The sequence below is a fragment of the Drosophila serrata genome, unplaced genomic scaffold (assembly GCF_035046125.1).
Source record: "Drosophila serrata isolate PLE 108 unplaced genomic scaffold, ASM3504612v1 contig_272, whole genome shotgun sequence".
Lineage (NCBI taxonomy): Eukaryota > Metazoa > Arthropoda > Insecta > Diptera > Drosophilidae > Drosophila > Drosophila serrata.
Window position 1 is genome coordinate 3,647,102 of NW_028257170.1, and position 22,611 is coordinate 3,669,712.

General features: G+C 38.3%; 2 protein-coding genes across 16 annotated transcripts in view; one reads left to right on the top strand and one right to left on the bottom strand.

Annotated features, from left to right (window-relative positions):
- Nucleotides 1–22,611, top strand: part of LOC110178548 (uncharacterized) — a 58,592-nt gene that overhangs the window by 5,760 nt on the left and 30,221 nt on the right. For 5 of the 14 annotated variants that reach the window (XM_086834287.1, XM_086834293.1, XM_020945713.2 and 2 more), the window contains exon 2: nucleotides 3,624–5,241. In XM_086834287.1, the coding sequence (XP_086690413.1) occupies nucleotides 3,649–5,241 (1,593 nt within the window). In that variant the 5' untranslated portion in view covers nucleotides 3,624–3,648. Of the gene's footprint in view, nucleotides 1–2,589; nucleotides 2,706–3,623; nucleotides 5,242–11,700; nucleotides 12,103–15,666; nucleotides 15,727–22,611 lie in introns of those variants that run through there. The other 9 variants (XM_086834283.1, XM_086834284.1, XM_086834290.1 and 6 more) reach the window with 6 other exon arrangements.
- Nucleotides 6,332–8,298, bottom strand: Ssk (smooth septate junction protein snakeskin). 2 transcript variants are annotated; one of them, XM_020945714.2, is made up of 4 exons: nucleotides 7,614–8,298; nucleotides 7,452–7,541; nucleotides 7,025–7,221; nucleotides 6,332–6,799 (listed from the first exon to the last, which is right to left on the bottom strand). In XM_020945714.2, exons 2-4 carry the CDS (start codon nucleotides 7,500–7,502, stop codon nucleotides 6,559–6,561), a joined length of 489 nt encoding a protein of 162 aa, XP_020801373.1. In that variant the 5' UTR covers nucleotides 7,503–7,541; nucleotides 7,614–8,298; the 3' UTR covers nucleotides 6,332–6,558. The 2 variants fall into 2 exon arrangements, with proteins under 2 accessions (XP_020801373.1, XP_086690421.1); XM_086834295.1 differs by having other exon boundaries at nucleotides 7,452–7,559; nucleotides 7,614–7,702.

The following is a 22,611-nucleotide window of genomic DNA, read 5'->3' on the forward strand; positions in this document are numbered from 1 at the left end:
ATATACTAGTAAAATTATATGGAAGATTAGCTCCATAGTTTCATTCAACTAGCTTACTCTTAAATTTGTTCCAAAACAAGTCTCGCGCATCTGTACATATGATTCTCAACTGGTTCTAACATCCCCGGAACGAAGTGACTGCTGCCGGCCGAGTCTCAGAAATGTGTTGTGTTACAAAAGTTGCAAGTCATTGTTTATTAGTGTTCAAAGTTAGTAACTGATCATTCATACTTACTGGATATAGATACTTACTGATCATAGTTACTTAATGGTTTTAGATACTTACTGTTCAGAGTTACTCACTGCTCATAGTTACTTATGATCAAAGTTAATTACTGGCCAGAGTTAATTACTGATCATAGTTCTATAAATCGTCCGATGGTTCCTATGTCAGCTATATATATGTCTATATAGTCCACCGATTCGCCATGCTCCGACTTATATACTGGTAAAATTATATGGAAGATTAGCTCCATAGTTTCATTCAACTAGCTTACTCTTAAATTTGTTCCAAAACAAGTCTCGCGCATCTGTACATATGATTCTCAACTGGTTCTAACATCCCCGGAACGAAGTGACTGCTGCCGGCCGAGTCTCAGAAATGTGTTGTGTTACAAAAGTTGCAAGTCATTGTTTATTAGTGTTCATAGTTTGGAACTGATCATTCATACTTACTGGTCATAGATACTTACTGATCATAGTTATGTAGTGTTTATAGAAACTTACTGTTCATAGATAATTACTGATCCTCTACATTTAATAACCATTTCTCTGGCAGTTATATTTATTGTATTCAGATTTTCATAAAACTAAACAAGAAATTCTATAGCAATAAAATATGGCTTTGAATTAAATCAGATAAAAAACGATATTCGAAGATGAATCCTTCACATCGTGGCAAACTTCTGGCTAATATTAGAATACCATGAAAGGGTATAAAAACGACGAGAATGATTGATATCTTTTTGCTTTTCTTGATAGCAATGCAAACGAAAATGGTTTTGTTACTTAAGAGTTTTGTTTACTGTTTACTTCAAGCTATAATTAACTTTGGCTTATAAATGTGCACACAATAAAATAAATTTCGAGGTATTGTATAGTCGAAATTACGACTCAAAAGCTCTCCGGCAAGTTTCTCAATTGAGTTTTCAGCTCAAACATAATTGGCCTCGGCTCATGAATCATAATATAATTTTTTGTTTGCTTTCGGGAAGTTCCACTGAAGTGGCATTGACATTGATAAAGAGCGCTCCCGGGACCAAGTGAATAATTTTTAATGGGTTGATAACATCGGTCCATTGCCGAAGTATTATAAAAGTTTCAATAAAGTGATCCCTTTGCCTCTAAGTTCTGTCAGAGATAGAAAGCTATAAAAGGGAAAAGATCAGAGAGTCGGGCATTGATTTTGTGTCCGGATAATGGTGTTGAACTACTCGCCAAGTCATCCAACTATAAATATTGATTACACTGTCCAATCAGAGGCAGTGTTCCACTCCAATTCTGGCCACAAAGATTGCGGCATACCCCGGCCGCAATCTCTCGGATACGATGTTGGTAAAACGGAACCAAAACCATCGGCCAACCCGACCAACAAATTGGCACAACCCAACCAACCCGACCGACGGGAACTCAGACAAGTGTGCTGCTTGTCTGGGCTTTTTTATTTCGATTCGAAATCTTATCACTACACCCCCTGGCTGTTGACTGTTGTTTTTTGAGCTTTGTGTGGAAATAAAAATTGCTGGCGATAACATTTAGGCAGTTTCACTGTGGCGTCCCTCCTTTCTAGCCCGAATTCAGTTCTCCGGGAGCAGCTACATAGCTCATCCATCCCGCCGTCGTCCGCATTTGTCAGTTGTTCGAGTGTCAGTCATAAATTGGAATTGTTTCGAATAGAGAAGACGGACTGCCAATGACGCTGATGCCAATGCCGATGCCTGCTGCAAGTATCTCAAAGTGAACGCTGTGTATCTTTGGTTATATGGGCCACGTATCTGCAAGTCCATGTACATAAGAGTACACTCTAAAAAGAGGATTGTGTATTGGAGAAAGTAGTATTACTTGTATCTATAAGTAATGCTAAATTTTTTTGTACTTTAAACTTTAAATACTTTGGTTCGGAAAAGCGTATCCACTTTGGTTTTCCCTTTAAAAAGTACCTAGTACTTAGTACTTAAAAGTGACTAGTTCTAGGCTATTAAAGTTAAAACTTAAGGATCAATTAAAGAATGTAAAATGTATTTCTTAAACTTTAAATACCAAAAGATCAGTTCTGCCATCTATTTTACTTCAAGTGTAGATAAAGTGCATATTGATTGGTGTCGCGAGCAACGCTTATTACGGCGTGTTGTCGGAGTGAAAGTTTTGCTTGTGCGGTATCCACTGTACTCAAGATAATGGCTCCCCCAACACTCACAGATACTCAAACAAACGCATTTTTTTGCTTTTTGTTTCTTGGTGTATTGGGTCGCGTTTATCAAATGTAACGAGTCCGCTGCCTGCCTGTCCCCGTCCTTTTGGCGATGATAAATTGACAGATAGCACTTGTCCATCGGTTTCGTTTGGCACTCTGCCGTTTAGCACTCCGTCCGCTTCTCAGTCAGATAGTCAGAGTCTCGGAGGTCACTGTCACGTCCAATATCGGGGGAAAATGCCCCCCTCAATCGATCCCAGACAAGCGAGATGGGCACTAAGATAGATCACAAGTATTTTTAGAATTTAAAGTTTCCAAGAAAATTACAGAAATGTATAAAGAATACTTTTACCAAAAGAGAAAGCATTTTTCAATATTATTTCTCAACTTAAATGAAGCTAAAACTCTTTATTTATAAAAGGGTTTTTACTAATGATGATAATAAAGTATTCGTAGAATCTTGAAAACATTTATTGCTTTAATCAGAGTTGGTTCTTTGGTTTTAATAAGAATTTAATTGGAATTAATTTGCTTTTATAAAAAAGACCTTTTATTGTATTTATTTCTTATGAAGCATTTATTTATTTCTTCTTACTTCTTCGTAAGCTCAAGATACTAAATAATGGATCCGTCGACATACTGTCACTTTTTCTTTATAATCATTACTCTTCAAAATGACACAAATTTGTAACATAAACACTCGAGATATAAAATCTCAGAACATTAGATTAATGTTTTCATCTTCAGAACCCTTCAAATTAATACAACTATAACTAAAGATAATGTCTATACACAAGATAACAAAACTATTTTTATACCTAACAATATTCTACAATTAAATCTTTTGAAATGCAATACATGCCAATTTTCTTTTATAAATAATTACATAACGAGAATGAAATTTTTTAAAATGCAAGGTTGATCCCTGCATACATAGGGGGAAACCCCAAACATAGCTGTCTTTGCAGTCAATACTTCTGTTTATTTTCTTGACAAATTTCTTGCGTACTCATGAGAATCTAGAACTTGATCGGCGATATCGATATTGCCATTTCGAGTATGGCCAAAGTTGGGGGCTTTCGTAATGCTGATACGAGCTGGCGGCTTGTGAGTCGAAATAAAAGCTGAACGCGCGAATTACCCGATTTTTAATCAGTCTATTAACAGCCAATTTCGCACACTCTCTCCACTTTTTTATATTATTTCGCAGGGGTTTGAAGTCCGCTGGCTTCGGCATGTATTCCAACAAGGAGACGAAGAGCGCAACCAAGGCGCAGAAAAAGACACTGAAAAAGAAACAACAGCAGCAGCAGCAACTGCCGAATGGCAATAAAGTCAAAACGCCGACGAATGTGAAGAATAATCAGCCAAATAACATCAACAATAATAACAATAATCAAAGCAACATCAACCACAACAACAACAGCCACATAGTGCCGAATAACAATAGCAAAAACAGTACGTCAGCGCCAATTAATACAGCTCAGAAATTTCGTGAACACTACGAGGCGGATCGTAGGAACCAAGGACTCATCATGGGTGCAACCACACTGCCTGGCTACGAGAGTGTGCCCAAGATGGAGCGATCCAATAGCTTCTCGCTGCGCAACAAGTTCTCCAAATTCCTCAATCACCTGACCGGCAGCAAGGAGAACATATCAAAGGTTGACGACGATTTGGACTCCAGCCGAACGCCGTTTCTGTTCACCCGGAGTCGCTCCATGATCCAAATGAGGCGGCCAAATCGAAGGAGTTTCATCGAACCACAATTGGAGCAGCTGTCCGAGGAGACGGAGAAGTCGGGGGATCTCACCTCGCCGGCCTCACCGCGCAAGACCTCGGTGGCGGATCTGCAGGACAACTCACCCGTGCTCCTGCGAAGAACGGAACTCACGAGTTCGGTGAGGACGCCAAAGCGCCGCCAATCCGCCCAACCCTTTACCTCTACCCCACTGGAGGAGGTCCTGCAGCCGGTTCAGCGCAAGGCTTCGCTACTGTCCCTCAATCACACGGAGCCCGCCAACAATCCGCAGTTGAACTTCCAGAAAAGGCGATCCAATACCCTGATTGCCTCGTTCAAGAGCACTTTTAGTGGACTTACCGGGAGCAGTGGCGGGGCGGAGAAGAAGGAGAAGATGAATCCCAAGTGGAGTGCCTCGCTGCAATCCCTGCAAGCCATCGACAACATGGTTAGCTATGCCAACATGTCCTTCATCGACTACGACAAGTTTAATGGCTACGAAAAGCAGCTGGAGCGGCAGCAGTCCTTGATGAGTCTGGCAGAGCAGCCGGTGCCCACCGCCACTCAATTGCCGCTGCCTCCCTCGGCTCTGGCTCATCACTCCCACTCCCACTCCCATTCGCCCTCGCCACTGGGTGAAGCTTCGCCTCGGACACCCGTCCCCCTAGGTTCCTCACTGGACGAATCGGTCCGGACGGTGGTGAGGCGTCGGAAGCGGAGCAGCAAAACCTCGCTGGAGGGCAGAAGCAAAACCTCCTTGGAGGGAAGGAGCAGCATGGCCAGCTTGAATAGTGCCTACAACCTGGATACTGACTATGAGCACAACCTTGACCGAGTGCACAATGTATATCGAGAGAGTTTGGATTCGCGAACGTTGGAATTGTTGAATCTGCGGACGCGGAACTCCTTTATCCTGGATCAGGCGGTGCTCTTCGATGCTCTTAATCTGGAGGATGGATCCGTGGGACGAGCGTGTGCCCTTTGCTCGAAACGGGTGGGCAGGAGTGGCAGCATGCGACATCATCATCAGCAGCAGCAGCAGCGGGAACGAGACGCCGTGGATGGGCAAGGGAATCCAAGGAAACAGGTAAGTGCATCCCTATTTTAGCATTCCTATTTTAGTTAATCATATTATTCATACACTTCTTGATCAATCCCTATTGTTCATGGTTTGTGTTAAATAACACATTTGGTATTTAATTATAGTGGAACATTTGGTTTTTAGTAAGCCTTTTGTTTCCCATGAAAACAATACAAAGACCAATTTAGGTTTTCAACTAAACATATTTTAAACATATAGCTTGGCTTGTAAACAAATGTTTTCTTTGTATTTTTTAAAAGTCTTTTCAAGAGGTACCTTTTTGTTATTTGTAACTTCCTGAGTTTCCTTATCAGATTCTGTCATAAAAATGACGCATCATTATATGACTTTAGTCGATGGTCTTTTGATAAATGCAGAAAATTACTTGGAATGGTCAATGTCTCATTAAATACCCCTTAATTCTCTCCGGAAGTACCAAATACCATTGAACATTTCATACTTCTTAAACGCTTTCCTTTCTTTTGGAAAAAAAATAGTCTTCTAAATTGCTTGTCTACAGATTTTTTGTAATTAGTCAAAAATTACTGATGAAGTTGAAATTTAGTGTTTAGAAATGAATGGTTATTCGTTCTTATAAACATTGTAAATCCTTGAATGAGTCTTTGTATTTGTAAATCTATTTCTTAGTTATTCACTTGTTTCATTATTTTGTTCAGTTTAACCTTCATAAATATCTATATTTCTTAGTCGTTTAAACAAAAACTTGCGTACCTCTTAGTATGTTTATTTATTTACTCATTATATTTGGAGTTGCGTGCTCCATAAGGTAACCTCTTTGTAAAGCAAATATTAGACCACAGGTCTCAAAGATAAAACTATAGATTGGCTGAAGGTTTTGTTTACCGATTATGTGCGATAAGTCGTGATTATATACCCAAGATTTTGGTCACAATCCATTTCTTGACCTATTTTTTGTTGTCAATGAAGAAATCAATGAGGAATCTAGAAATCTGATCTAGTCTATCCGTACAACGAATTTTGGTATTATAATTCAGAAAACATTTCCAACTTTTCGCTCTTTTCTCCGCATTAATTTCCCTTTCCAACTTTTTTACAAAAGCACTTTTCCGTGGCGTGGTCTTAACTATTTGTATTTGCCAAAAAAATATTATGGGGCGTGAATAGAAAATATTAAACAGTTAGTGTATAAAACAACGACATTTGACCCTTACGAAAGTAGCTGGATTTGCGGATATAAACTAATTTGCACTTAAAACGATTCTATGTATAAAGACAAACAATGTTGATGTGTTGTATTATTCGGCGATTGCGATTCTCCTCCCCGCATTTGCTGTCACACTTTTACTGGGTATAGTCGGTGTCGCCCTTCGAATAGTGTATGCAGGCCAGCACGGTATCCAGCAGATACAGTGCACCCTCGATGACGCACAGTGAACCCATGGCAATGCCCACTTGGCGTTCCGAGTTGACATACAAGAATCCCTCGTCGGACATGTAACCCTTCCAGTAATGCAGAGCAACTCCGCCCACGGCGATCCACATGATGCAGCCAACCACGTTCATAATGGTGTCGCAGAGCTCTCTGAAATAGAGGAAAGATTGTAATTAGATGCAAATTATAAAGCTTACACCTAATAAGGCATTCTTCAAGAACAAAATGCTGAATTAATGTTAGCTAAAACTATATAACTTAGCAAACCGGAAACCAATTCAACTGTTTCCAAGGCTATTTGTTGCTCTAAGATGCAGGTTCTTAGAGCACAATTCTCTTTTATATGTCACTATATCAGATTCTCCCTAGACTCACCCCTTATGCTTGGTGGTGCCAAAGGCATAGGCAATTGTATGACATCCTGTGTAGATCAAGAATCCAACCATAACTCCCGAGGCCACAATTTCCGCATCGGCGCTCTTCTCCTCGTTCAGGTTCCAAGTGCCACCAATGCCCAGGAACTCGCCACCATCACCCCAGCGATAGAGGAAGATGATCACCAGGTTAATGATCTGTAAAAAAGGACATCAAAAAGGATGCAATGAGGTCATGAATAGTCCGTAAAATGAATCACATTTCAGCCACGCCTTGCTGTACACCACAGCGTATGAGTAATATTGCTAATACGCCCTGTGGTGCTGATAAAACGAGCGCTTATCAGGCAAAAAGTTATTGCGACTACAGAGGCTATTGCTCAACTCCGAAAAGGAAAAATAAAATTGGGGTGAAAACTAATGCTTACCAGCTTCAGGGCCTTGATGAAAATAGAACCAACTGTCTCCACGGATACCATTTTGCACTAGTTGCTGATTTCGTTGTTGATGTTTTTTAGCTGGAATATGTAAATATACTATAAGTATTCCACTTGTTTTGCTGGCACCTCTCTTTCTCTCTAATCACTCACAATCTTTTCTGTAATTTTCACGCGGAAACTACAACAAATGATTCGTGTTCGTATCGTTGTCGTTCGTCGACTAAACTGAAAATATCACTGAAAGTCAACCTGCGGCTCTCGTTATTGTCGCCAAGAATTTGTAGCTTTTGCAATCTAAGCATACACGGTCAGCGATAAGATAACGAGCAAATGCCGATAACAGGTGCGATCCGAAATGGGTTACTAATTTCTTGGCAGTTACTGGCGTCCACAGGTGCGTCTGCGCCTGCGCCAGCCCCGCCCGGTTATCTTATCACCCCGATGTTATCGCCCTTACAATGCGATATCAGGTGCTGCTCCGATTCGGTGGCTTCGCAGCAGCATTATTGAGCAGCATTATTCATGGCGGCCACAAAGCCACAGAATGTGGGAAAACAAAAGCTGTAAAGGCCGGAAACTGTTGTTCATTCTTGCGTCACCAAATGGATTTCATTTATTTTTGGAATACTCATAGGTCTGGCATTCCCCCCTTTTCCTGATAATGCATCCCGAACCTTGAAAGTCGTCCCCACTGCTGGCTGACCTTGCCTCAGTTTGCCTATCGATAGCTTTGATTTGATTAAATTAATTCCCTGCACTTTGATTGAGGAGAGACTGTTATTAATCTGCATTTCAATTAACTCAACCCGAGCACAATACCCATAGCTCTAAGATTGAGATTTCAAATCAATTGGAAGGCAACAATGTAAAGTGATAGCGACAATTGGCGACTCTGTGCAGCCTCGTCTGCGGTTGAGATTCCGAACACATCTAAGAGATACTTATTATAGTAAGGCAGGGTATGGTTGGATTTATTGGTCTGTTATTTCATGAGTAATTATAAAAAATATATAAAAAACAAGTAGTGAAACTAACTTCGAGAAACCGAAATTTATATACAATTGCAGTTTGCAACTAAATTATAGATCGAATTGGATATCTACACAGTATTCACGTGTTCCTTAAAGGTTTAAAACTTTCATAACTAAGCCAAAAATTAATTAATTTGAAAGGTTTTTAATGCTAGTTCTTATTAGGTTAAAAATCTGCATAAAAAGACAAAAAGTAAATAATATCAGTAATAATTAAATATTTATTATTTCTGACTAATGTCTTAAAAATTAAAATGAGGGTTATAAGCAACTGATGAGTATGGTTGCCACATGCAAAACCTTTTTTGCAATCTCTGTGTGATTAATATCCTAAATATTTGCATGACTTTATTTTAAAAACACGAAAACTGTATGTGAGTATTCAAAAAACAAAAGCCTTAAGTTTTGGAAAAGCCTCTTTAACATAAAACAATTCTGATAATAAAACAAACAATATGCATAGAATTTTTTTGCTGCTGCTTGAGAACGTGGGAACTATAAATTTAGCATCTGGTTCTAGGCTCGTTTATATTTTTTATATGCACCATTAAATTTTAGATGTATAAATCATAAGTTTCAGAACATGGAACAGACATGACATCACACCTCGTCGAGAGGTTTTTTTATGACCTGTCATTGAGTGCCGCGAATACATACGGATTCAGATACAGATACAGATTCCTACAGATCCATTAATGTGTCTGTAAACACGATTATAATATTACTTTGTACGAGATATATAATATATGTTTGTATATTTTTTTGTATGTTTACTCGGGTGCTAAGTAAACCGGAAAAGAACACAATAGCAATGTGAATTAGATGACAATTTTGTATTATTTGTATTTAATTTTTAATTTTCAAATGAATCTACTAAATTGCTTAATTTTTAGTTTTTAAAAAGTTGGTTACGACTTGCATTGTGGCTGAAATTTCCAACTGGTTCCAGTGACCAAAGAAAGTGTATAGTTTCATTTTCACAAAATCCTATTTTGTATATATTTTTATTAATTAAAATCGGTTTCTATATCTAAAGAGTCTATTCCAATTCAGTCGATATATAACACATTTATAGCTTTATTTCGCATTTAAATGCAAATTTTTCAAAGCTTGAAAAGGCAATGTAATGGAATTTCTTTCCAAATCAAGGCCAGAGGTTGCTGTCTTCTTTCTTTAGGCTCCCTCTTTCACATTCTTCGTCAGCTTCTTCTCCTGCCTCTCTTCATTGATTCTTCGTGGAGTTTCAGTAAGAGTCTTTAATTTTGGAATTTGTCGCCGATGAATCACCGGCAGAGGAACAAAAAACCGGCATGCAACTGCCACCAATACAATTGCATTATTTGTTTTGGAGTTCTCTCTTAATTGCTTATGACATATTTAAGAGAGGAGAAAAGAATAAGAACCTAAGAGTACCTGCTTCATAACTGAAAGCTTTTGACTGGCGACACAAGTTAACTGCTAACAGTGATGCTAAGTTTAAACCAATGGAATATCAGTTAGTAAGAGTTTTAGCTAAGTATGTTTTAAAATCTTTGCTTTATGTCTTATTAATATAAGATGGTGGCTACTCAGTCTAAAATTATTACACAGTTTTCTGACAACACTACCTTTATAAACCCCTTGAAGCTTTATTAGCATTTTTCAATTAATTACTGAATTAAAATTTTTACTCTTATTCCACAAACAAAAGTCCATAGCGACAGCACTGTTAATATAAGCTTACTTTCCCAGAGGGTGCTATAGCAGTCAGAGCTTGCAATCGATTGAAACGTTACAGCTGTAATTGTCGTGCGATTATTGGCATTCCTTTTGCGGAACACTACCTTACCTGCCATATTCGGGCTACCTGGCGTCAATGAGGCGTGACGGCGATTTGGTAATGAGATTTAAAACCGAGTGCTCTCCGTGGGCGGCTCGAAATTAATTCGCAGACACTGGCCGTGCTGAGTGACTCACAAAACCGCGATGTGCACATGTGGCGGCGGAAAGCTTTTCAATTTTGTTTTGATTACCATTTGAATTCTCGGCCCCTCTACCCCTCTCACCTGTCTTTCACTCTCGCTTCGGCCGTCTCTTTTGCCGGCTGCGTTGTTGCTATTTTATGAATGAAAGTTCCGTTTGTTTACCTTTGCGCTTTTGAGTGTGCGCACAAAGCTCTCCCAAAGAGAAAAGAGTGCCAGAAGAGAGTGCAGAGATGCTTATCACTCGTCGAGTTCAAAACATACATAATCGCAATTGAAAAGTTTTCGCCACTTGAGTAATTGCATCAAAAAAATATAGTTGGCCTACTAAAAAATGTTTTCAAAATTAATTTGGGCCCCAGCTCTTAATAAGTAAAAAATGTGCGGCTGAACAAACATTTACGATATGTTGTTTTTTATGCGGAACGGTTATTTACTGTCAACTTTGAAATTTTTGACTGATATTTTATGACATTTGCCCTACGCTTGCATTCATATTATTAGAAACACAAAATATACATACGCACAGCAGCGGTTAAGATATAAGAACCAAAAGGGTTTAGGATTTAATTAAGATATCTAAAATATAGGATTTTGGGGAACTGAAAATTTAATTGGATTACTTAAACAAATAATGTTTAATTGCTTGATAGCTAAATAGCTAAAAGGTTTAACATAAAAATTAATAACAAACTTAAAAGTTTTAGAATTGTACGAATTTATATAATTTTTATATATACGTCTTTTAAAGATCATTAAACTCTCGCCTAATTTTACAATTTTAGCCAATTTTGTTAAGCCCTTGAAATTAAGTTAAATGCCTAAATGAAACTAACAAGCCATGGCCTAAGGGCTATAATAATTACCTGTTAAATAATTACCTGAGGTTAAGGTCATAAATTAACTTGTAAATATATTGCTTAACAGTTTCGTGCTACATTTTTTGAACTTATTATGAATGAACCAACTATTTATGCTGTATTTTTCGGAATACAAAAGATGCATTTTTATTTGAAGCATAAATTGCTTAAAATATTTTGTATACTATGAGAATTTTTAATAACTTTTTGTAGTATTAAAAAGCTATACCATTATATTATATTTCTATTACCTTTCCCGTAACCGTATCGGCACAGTTTTATAGGCCTGTGAGTCGCATTGTGTATACGCCCGAGTGGTTTAACCGAGTCCCCATCTTCGTGTCGTTATCCTTATCAGGCGAGGAGTGTTTTGGCAGGCTTCTCTAGCAGGCAGCCTTCGTCGTTGTCGTCGTCCTTTAAACGAGCGGATGGCATGGCTGTCGCCTCAGTTCGTCGGCAGCCGTCCCACAGTGCGGATGAACAAAAAAATAACGGTGGAGCAGACCGCGACCTGCCGACCGTCGACCTTTCGACCGCCGATTTGATTTCGTTCGCCTTTTCGACTTTTGCCGCGCTTTAAACACTTTCGATTCGCCTAGGAACTGCTGTGTGCTGTGCTGTTTGTTGTTGGTGCTGTGGAAAAACACAAAAAAATAAGAAAAATTGAGGAAAAACAAAGGAAACAAGCTAGCAAGAGTTATATCTGACTGAGTAAACTAAAGCCTCCCTCACGTTCAATAACAAATCAATTGAAATATGTATGGCCGCATTGCTGGATGCATCCACGGTAAACAAGAACTCGTACACATGATTGTTTGCTTGCAAACATCAAGGATTCGTTATCCTTTCAATAGTCCTGCCTACAGTGCGTTTCACAAGTGTCTATCAGGACTGGTATTTTGCTTAATTTGCATTCAAAAGGGCAGGAAACAGCAAGGATTCAGGCAGTTTTCTTTACCTATTAACACGGAGAATTTGAATGGGTTTTGTAGTATTTATTTGTAGAATTTAAAGATTAAACACGATAATTCCTAGAAACATTCCATAATTAAATTAATTATAAATTTATTCTGATAGAAAAGCCCTAAAATAGTATACAAATGATTGATTGGGGTTATTTCTGAAGGTAAATTTGCATGTTACAGCTTACAAATAATTTTAGAATCCAAACTTCAAACCAGCTGCTACTCTGCTAACCACTTTTCCTCTAACTAATTTACAAACAACTTACAAGAATTACTCTTCATTAAGTTGTGGTTTTTTTGCTTGATTTATTTTTGGAACTGACTGCAATACCTAATCAACTTGAATTCATTTGAAATTGAATGAAAAGATTATATAGTTATTATTATTATTTTATGGTTTATTATTTTCTGAGGTCAGCTTTATCAAAGTTACAAAGTTTTATAATTTAATTGTCGTGTAAAGCCTTTAATACCCTCGAATCGCCTTGTATAATATCATTGGTAGATGTGTCACTTTTCCTTATTGAAAGCCATTCGACTGATGTCCTTGATGTTGACGTTTGGTTTGACGGCTTTAAAGGGTCATTTGATTGACAGGACAGGGTGCAAATTTTCAAAAGTTCAAAGCAACTGAAATAGTAGGACAAATAGCAATTTAAAATTTAAATTTGTGATGCCATTTCGACCTACATAGAGGTTTGAAACCTTTTTTTCTGAACAATCTGCATTATTCCTCCTTTTTGCAATAAAAGCAACATGGATGTGGAAATATGCTCATAAAAATTCAATGGAATCATTTAATTCAATAGCTTTCATTATTAATGAATGTTATGGACTGCCATTTGTGCATTTGCCATTTAAATGGTGGAACCATTTAGTAAATGTTTTATTTATAAGCATATTGTAATGATATTACTATTCTGTCAGGATTTTTACTAAAAAAAGGCAGGTATTTTGAAAGAAAAATTGGCAGTTTAATTTAAAGCCATGATACAAAATAAATAGAAAATGTAGAAGCTTAGTTTTTATATTTTTAAAATGATTAAAGTTTTTGTTATCTTTTTTATTTCAAATTTTAGCAACATTTTATAGATACAACCTTCAATTAAAGACTGATAGGGAGCTCAATCTTACATGTTTAATCTAGATAACAACTTTAATCGCTTTACTTTAAGGATTAGCAACAGCACAGGATATCTTTTGTTTCTTGGTTTTCCCCCGAAGCAGTCGTTCTTCTTGAGGGAATTTTTGCCATGTAAAAGTGTTAAAGAAATGCGACATTTAAATTTACACTCCGATGATATCTTCTTGAAGCTGGTGGATTAAATGTTGGCCTCCTCCTTGGAGAATTTGCTGCTGGCGTTTATTTCCTTTGTTGCGACACAGAGATTTGTGAATTTGTAATGCTTAGCACACTTTTGGGCATAAAAAGAAGTACTAGATAAATGTAATCATGTCGGAGCGGAGCACAGCATTTGCTTTATTGGAAAAGAAACACAAAGGCAAGAGCCTCTTCTGTGTGTGTGTGTGTGTGTGGGTGTCCCTCTCTCCTGCGGCAGTCCTTGGGCCCCTCTTTGGAACCTTCAAATATGCATAAACTAATTTTGGCTTATGCAACATACTTCCCTTGGCACGGTCCACGGTACACGGCCCACGGCATCTATCGATGCTGATGGTGGAGCTCCTCCTACCTAGCTCCTCCTCCCTCCTCCCTCCGCTATTCTCTACTGCTGTAATATTCATTACCTAGGCAGCCCATATGTGCGCCATTTTTCGGCCAACTCCCCCATTCCCCATGCCGGGGGGTTCCCCATCCTCCGTTGAAACATTTAAATGCTAATAAATTTCGTTTATGAGCGAGCGCCGTGCTGGACAGTTGTGCACTGGGAGAAAATTTTACTTAAATAACTACAGAAATCGGTAGAAATTCAAGTAAAGAAAGTGGTTTTCATATAATAATGGAATAATTAAGATGGAACCCCATTGAATTCATTCAATTAGAAACACCTTTTATAATCAAGATTTGTTCAAAGTTTATTTCTTTTTACATCATTTAAAAAAGAAGAAAAATAATTTTTTCAACAAACCCATATTTTAAAATCACAATCCTCAGCCAAAAAAAAAAACTAATTTAAAATCGTAAAGCAGTTCTATGCTAGTTTTTATTAAGTTAATAAATCTGCATACTCAATTTAATTTTTCCAAATTTTTGCAAATTTCAACGATGTAACTTACCTTACCTTTTTTTCAAAAATCTGAAAAAAAAATTAAATATTTATTTTTCGTCAGGACATGGCTAAATTGATTTGACTGTTGATACTGTTCAAGAATATATATGATTTATAGGGTCGGAAATGACTCCTTCACATAATTACAAACTTCTGACTAAAATTTTAATACCCTGCAAAGGTATTTCTTTTAATTGGTTTTTTGCTAAACAATGTATGTATATTTTATTTCAATTAATTTTTTACTTAAGCAGCAAATGAATATATATTTTTTGCTAGTGTAAAAACTAAGACAGGTCTCCCGATGACGTCCGTGTTTGGTACTCGTGACGTCCGGGGCACCGAAAAAAAAGGTGCAAAGTCAGGTGGGGCAGGGTGGATGCAGAGGATCCTGGCCAAGGAATCCTCCTTCGTGATGCCAACAGAAGAAGGAGCAGACGACGAAGAAGATGTGGCCAAGGGAAATGATTTATGGCTGGCAGGACTCGCTAAGGCTGCAAGCCAATTCCAATGGTTTGTTTGGTCATCCGACGCCTGTTCGCCGGATGTGGGAGCCAACACAAATAGCTCCAAGATTTGTCGAATGCGTCGGCTGCCAAATATTCAGTTATATATATATGTATGTGTATATGGATGTAAGCGGAGGATGTGGCTGCTGTAAATATATGGTGGAGCGTGAGGATGCCGTGGAGCGTCATCATAAATCAATTTTAATGTGAAAATTATTGCCGCATACTTTTGGGTCGGCGTTGTCGGGAATTTTTCATAAACAAAACATAACAAGGAATTTTGTGTGTAAACAGGAATGGGCAGGAATTTATTCGTAGCACATGTGACACCTTAAGTCTATGGCTTTCTAGGATCTCCTCTGACTTGATAGAAATTCTGTAACTTTTTTTAAGGGGAGATAAAGTATGCTTAAATATTGTTATTTTTATTTTTCCAGGCTTGAGCTATTTCCCTTTGTAAAGGCCTTCCTTTATGTGCTAATTACTCAAGATTAATTAGCCACCATTAACATTTTTTGAGCTTGAACAAAATGTTATATTTAATATTCACCAATCATGTTCTTTATGGCTCCATTACTTAAGTTTAATTATCGGCCATCAAGGTACCTACCTTACTCATCCCCAAACGAAAATTTATCTTTCATTTCAGGTAATTGATAATGTTGCACCTGCTAAGGAGACTTAAGAAAACGAGACAAGTTTTTTAAATGTAAGTTTAAGACCTTGACAAATTATCTGGTTATTTACGAGGCCGGAAAAATTTCCTCTCGAGATAACAGAGAAACAAACTCGATGCAAAGTTTTGCAAACGGAAAAACCTACAGACGCCTTTGAACATCTTCTTTTTTTTTCTTCTCTTTTGCCTTTGGCCTCCATTCGAGGGGGAAATTATTGCTTTTCCTTTACTTATTTGGCTAGCAAAAAAATAAATATCCAAGTTCAGAATCTTGCGAAACTTTAATGAATGCACCCACATTTCCTCTGCTTTATGCCAAAGAAATGGAGACCACTTTTAGATGGGCCATTTGATTTGTTGAATTTACAACGGTCAAGGTCAATAGTTTTTTTAAAAAGGTTGAAAATTGGGATTTGGGATTTAAATTAAATGTTTTAAAAGTCCCCTGTTTAAACTTTAAAGAAATGAAGAAGAATGATCCCTTAATAATTAATTCACACATTAAACTACGTCACGTTTCGTTGACTTAGCCATTTTCCCTTGCATTTTCTTGTTTTTTTTTCCATACTATAATATTCTGAGATAAAGATCTTAAGCATCCCCATGAGTTTAGTTTGTTTTCTTCTACATTTTTTTTATCCCCCATTGCTAAGACTTTCCATTTCCACGTACGTACGTGGGACCTTAAGTTTTCTCCACGAGCAGAACTTAAATTTAAAATGCCAAAAGTTTATGAGCATCAATTGAAGAACGGCGAAATTCGGCTAAAAGAAAATTGGGTAACAATAATAAATTGGCCAAAATGCGGCAAAGCATGAATCCAGTGCAGCATAAAATTTATATCTGCCATAAAACCAATCGAATCGTATGTACGAGTAAGAAATGGTAGCAAACTTTTTATTTGAAAAGTAGAAAACGCAACGAATGAGGAATAATCAACCGGAAACTTTATATATTTGTTTCTTGGATAGTTGCAAAATGGAGTTATCTATAATTCCCTTACCAAATAAGGTATTAAATTGCTCCCTCCTAGACACAGCTTTAAAATAGAAGCGACCTTCATTTTATTATTGTTTAAAATAAAATAAAAGAAATCAATTAAATCCTTAAGTTGGCTCTCAACAAAAGGCCCCTTCTGTTTGGCCGGCACAAAGTCATTTCCAAGCTATTTTCTTGAATTAATCTCCTTGAAATGCTCCTGGCCCAGCGTGCCACATCCTTCGGAGTTCGCAAGACAACGACAGGTGGGCGTACGATGGCTAGAGGTATCCTGAAAACCAATTTGGTCATTATCTGAACACATAAATCAAAGTCAGTGCAATTAGCGCCAAGGTAGAAGTCCATTTTAAAATTAATTAAACCGAAAACAAATCCACAAAACGAACCGCACGAAGCCCATTCGCACAGAGAGAGAGAGAGAAGTAGACGTAGACGTAGACGAGGACATGGACGTGGACGTGGACACAGAGTCCTGGGATTGGGACCGGGGACCGGGAACCGCAAAACCCAACAACATGGGTGAAAATTGAACGGCGTTATCCGGAAACGATGGCCAAACATGGAATGGGACAGCGACAAGTGGAGAGAGCTCCTCCTGGTCAACTGACTGGTTGACTCGCTGGTTGAATTGCAAACAAGCATCAAGGATGGATTTCCCCCTTGACACTGATTTGCTCACTTTTATCCTGTTGGAAAAGTGCAATGCGCGCACATTTAATTACAGACCAACTTCCTCTAATTTGCACTCGGTATAAAACTAGTTTTCAACTAAATGACAGCCGTGTTTATGAAAAGAATAAATACGGGTTTATATCGGAGTTAATCTGGGTTGTATTTGAAATTGTAGGAATTTAATGACGTTTGTTTAACAGACCTGTAGGGTTTTATAAATGATTTTATAGGATTAGTAAGCTTAAACCAATGATGTTGTTAATAAACATATTGTGGGGAGAGATGTGAAGAACATATCACTTATTTTAATGCCATTCAGATGTTACAACATTATTCTTATTTTAAACAATTTCAAGTAGATTAACGGGTACATCTCAAGACTTACAATATCTTAACACCCAGTATAATAACCTTTTTGGAAGTTACAAAACTATTAGAATTGAATTAATTAATGCTACATTTATATATATTAAATACTTCTATTAAAAAATATTCACTTGAAAGTTTCGCAAATTCCGTGATCAGAATATTTACGTTTAAGAAAGACAATTAATATATTGACTATGTTGTGCTTGCAGGACGAAGGACTTTTTGACAATTTTTTATTCATTTTCTAGCAATTACAAGAAACTTCCTTGATAATTTTAAAGTACTATAAGGTACTATAGTACTTAAAAAAGCAAAGAAATTTAGCTAAATCAATAAGAGTCTTTGATTTCCATTCAAAGTTAATCAGACTTTGCTTCATGTTTCAAAAAAACTAATTCAAGGATATTCAATTATGAATGAGTGCTGGCTTGTCTGAAGCCATTCAAGTCCTTTCGGAGATTTCATTTGTTTTTTTTCGGCTCTTCGCACTCGAGGGAACAAAAAAACTCGACGATTATCTACCATTTATAATGGGCTGCTTCGGCTGGAATTGAAATCTAGTTTTAATCAATATAAATCACCAGCCGGCTCTCGATGGGCGCGTCAGGGGCATAGATTTCGTGTTCGCTGAATGCGAAGTGATTTATGCACTATTGGTGGGTTGGTGGGTCAGTGGGTGGTTTGCTTGGCCAGCCCAAGACCTCATAGCCACCCACCGCCTGCCACTCTCCCGTAATTACTGCCGGTCCGGTTTGGTTCGGTTCGGTGTGCACACAAGAAAAAATCACCAATAGCTTATAGATTTATACGAAAATTTAAAAAGGATTTAATTAAGGAAAAAATTTAAATAAATCGTTGAATTCTTTAAAGAAATCATACAGATTTTAAATCATTAAAGAAAGAGCTTTGTGGTTTATATCTATTTTGTATTCAGAACCCTATATTTTTCCCCCTCTGTATCTGAGGTTTGTTCAGTGTGGTGCGGTCTGTCAGTTCTTAATTTGATTTGTGTCCTGGGTGCGGCTGCCGGCGATGCAGGTTCACTCAGCTTTTCGGCCAACGCGCTCGCCAGGTGAGAGGGACGAAAGGTATACCAGGGGGGGGGGGGAGACAGAAGCCTGGACAGGATCAGGATCGGGTTTGGGGAGCGGAGGTGCGGCCTGCTTGGACAATGGCCACTGATTGTGCGGTGCCGGTGCTACATAGTTGATGGCGATTTGTGCGATTTTCGCAAAAAGCCTCTGCTATCGGACAGGGCAGGCAGCCGGGGCTTCTGGCCATGACTGGATAAATCTGAAGGATTAATTAAATTTTATAAATTTGTTGGATTTAAGTCAGGAATTCTCCCCTTTTTGCTGCAACTCAATCAAATTTGGCCTTGGCCAACAAAAATCTAGGAATGCAAAAAGAGGAATTCTTTATTATAAACCAAAGCAATGCACATTTAATTAAATTAATTTAATGGTAACTAAACTGAAATTCTATAAGGAATTTGCTCTCTGATTTAAACCTTAAACCAACTTTAAAGTTGTAAAAACTTCAAGTTCCTTTTTATGAAGTCATAAAATTTATTAAAATTTGGAACCTGTTTGTTTTAATTAAAAAAGAAAACTTACTCCCAGCAAAGTTCACAGGAAATCCTGCACAAGTTTTTTTTTTTGAAGAACACCTACTTATGCTCGTCATATTTATCGGATTTAAACATTTTCCAAAAGAACTTTTTGGCAAAAGTTAATGCCAGACTTTAAGCTGCCATGACAGACAGACGACAGGCAGATGGAGTGCCATGGAGTCGTCTCCATCGTCATTTTCCATGGTCTAATTCCGTGCTGACGTCGTTCGATATTTCATTTTTCGAAACTGCGTATAAATTACGTTCACCCCTCAATTAGCATTCTCAAAAACCCGAAACCCGATAATGTCCGCGACTCTGGGAGGGAAGAGGTTTCGGTATCTTTAACCCCGACAAGTGCGACGTCAAAAAGTTAGGGCTAATTAGCATGATGTGGATCAACAAGCGGGTAATAGCATCAAGAATTTAATATTCCCAATGGTGGAGAGGAGTGCTAAAGCAAAAGCAAAAGCAGAAGCAAAAGCGGATGCGGATGCGAGTGGCCTGAAGTCTGAGAGTATGAAATGTCTGCTCGCGGGGAATGCCTGTCGTTGGGTTTTTTACTACTACTGCTGCTGGTCTCGTGTTTTTCAGCAGATTGAATGCTAAAGTTCCCTCCATCGCCCCGAGGACCTACGACACCCACTTTGTTGCCAATTGGGGTCAGTGGAGGATACAAGGTTTCCATTCTACAGCAGGATATCATTTGGCATAAAAATAGTAACCAGGATCCCTTACATTTTTAATAAGGGTAAATTGGAAATATCGGAGATTTCATAAAATAGATGTACTTGGAAAAATAGGAAAAAAAAACTAAAGAGAAGGTTGAACAAATATCGATATATCTTTTATCTATCTATCTTTTAACTGATAGTTAAAAAACTATATAAGTAAAAGTATTTTCCTTCAGTGTCCTGTCTCGTTGTGCCGTTGGGCTCTCGTTGTTTATCAAATTTATTTAGCAAATGGACTTCAAGGCACTTTCCTTCCCTTTGTTCTGTCCGCCGTTAGAGATTGGTTTGGATGAGAGGATGATGTTTGCTTTGAAACGGAAACTGGGTTTGAGTGGCTTCTTCGAGGTCCCATTTTTGCCATACAGTCAGCCAGATTGCTAGATTGCCACATTGCCACTCAGACAATAAAGGATAACCGCAAATGTCCTGTGAAGCGAAGCGTGCCCGAATGAGCCCAGGCATGCGTCATTTTCCGCTCGCTTAATGAAAACCTCGCCAGCAAGCCATACGGCAGAGGAGGAGATGCTGGGCAAAACGATTCCGATTCCGAAAATGCCAAGAAAATCCGTAGAATGTTAAACTATTTTCCCACAGACACGCACATGCACTGGGAATAATTTTAGCTAATCATAGTTGTAATAGATCAAGTTTCAAATTTGTATTTTAGAATAAGAATTTCGAAAGAATAGGTCATACTTTGAATTTCTGTTTTGGCCATAGTTTTGTGACCTCTTTAATAATTTTATTTTCTTCAAGTGCATATCGATGGCTTATGTTCAATGTAGTGGGTGTATGGGACATCACCGCCTCGTTTGATCCTGGCAGAGAGCCTTTCTCTCGGATTGTTGTAAATAATTGCCAGCACTTGAGGGGACGTCCTTGCCTCACATAGGCCTAAAGTGGCCAACAAAAGAAGGCATTGTCGTGAGTGTGTGTCTGTATTAACGGTTTTTGGGGTCCTTGTCCCTCGCCTAGCCCTTGCCCTTGTCCTCGGTCCATGGTCCTTGGTCCTTGGTCCTCGTTACGTCCGGGAAACGGAAACCAAATCAGGCTGACAAAGCCTTTCGAGCAACAAATGGCATAATGGAAATCGAATGTAAAATGCTGGCGAATGAAACGCTCGTAAGCAGCAATTTGCCTGAATAAATAATATCCGTAAGTGTCATCGAGTTTTCCCTTCTGGTCAACACATTTCCATACATATTCTATAGATATATGTGTGGAGAAGAGGGTGTGGTTATTTCAAGAAGAGCTGCCTTTGTCATCTGTTAATTACAGCCACTGCTGGAACAATTGTCTGTCATTGATTAAGGCAACGAAACACTTGACTGCGAAGCCCTAGAAAATAATAAGCGAGAATGTCATTAAAAGTTTCCAAATGTTTTCAAGTACCCAAAAGACGAAACTCAAACATGTTTGCCTTCGTGAGCTGCTGCTGGTGTGTATATATAGTACATACATTGTACACACACAAAGGACACAAAAATGCTATCCTTATTTCCCCCTTTCTTTTTTTTTGGAAACATTTGCCATAACTGTGAGTACTTAATCAACGTAACGCCAAGTGTCACTCCAGTTTTCATCACTTTGACTATTCACTCGAGAATAGCGATGTGTGTTTTGTTATAGTTCCCACAGCAATAATTTGATAAAGTTTTTACTGCCTCCCCCCATTGGATGCAAATTGTCTGAGACATTCAATTGATAGCTGGAACTAATCGAATCAATTAGGATGTCGCCGCCCCACTCAAATAAATAGTAGAAGGCGGCAGTGTCATTATGGGAATGGGTTATCCTTTTGATGTCATTAGCTGACATTGCCACCAGTGCGTATACGTAATAAGCTACAAAAGGCAAGGGAAAACTTTTGTGATTTCATAACGTTAAGTTTTAGGCACACTTGAAAAAGTTAACACCTGAAAGATGAAAGTTTATCAAGTAAATATAAATATGAAATAAATAAACAAGGGGAGAGAAACATGTCCTGGAAAGAATGCTGCTCTGTCTTGTGAAGGATCTTGTCTGAAAGTAACTGAAATAATAGGAAACTAGGTCTGATTTCATAGGGAAATTCAAATTAATCCTCTTAAAAATTCCTGTATATTAATTAGTGAAGCTATTTCCAAGTCCTCCTTATTTTCCCCAGTGTAACTTATACCTAGGTAGGACCCAGGTGAATGGGGGTCATATATGTATGTCAAAGTGAGGTGACTGGAATTTGCCATTAATTAGTCTGCAGGTGTCGTTGGCCAAAAGACGAAGAAGCAGCTAAAGCAACAGCAGCTGCGACAGTGACAGCACCAGAAGGTGGCAAAAAAAGAAGAAAAAGAAGAAAGATGGCCAAGGATTTGAGTTGACCGCCATAACACCTGGCATGGCATCGGTTAATGTGGCCCCATTTCGTTCTTTGGTTCTTCGGTTGGGCGGAAGCGTGGCCTGCTCATAAAAATTGGCAAACAAAGGAAACTTTTTGCGCCGAAGGACGAGCCAACACGACAGTGCGTGAGCCAATGTGTTGGCCTAAAGGATGGA

What these genes read in the sequence shown, in the direction of transcription:
- Ssk (XM_020945714.2), bottom strand. Translation starts at nt 7,502, where the DNA reads ATGGTATCCGTGGAGACAGTTGGTTCTATTTTCATCAAGGCCCTGAAG. An exon ending in TCATCAAGGCCCTGAAGCTG is followed by an intron (nt 7,222 to 7,451) that starts GTAAGCATTAGT and finishes CCTTTTTTACAG; the next exon opens with ATCATTAACCTGGTGATCAT. An exon ending in GGCACCACCAAGCATAAGGG is followed by an intron (nt 6,800 to 7,024) that starts GTGAGTCTAGGG and finishes CCTCTATTTCAG; the next exon opens with AGAGCTCTGCGACACCATTA.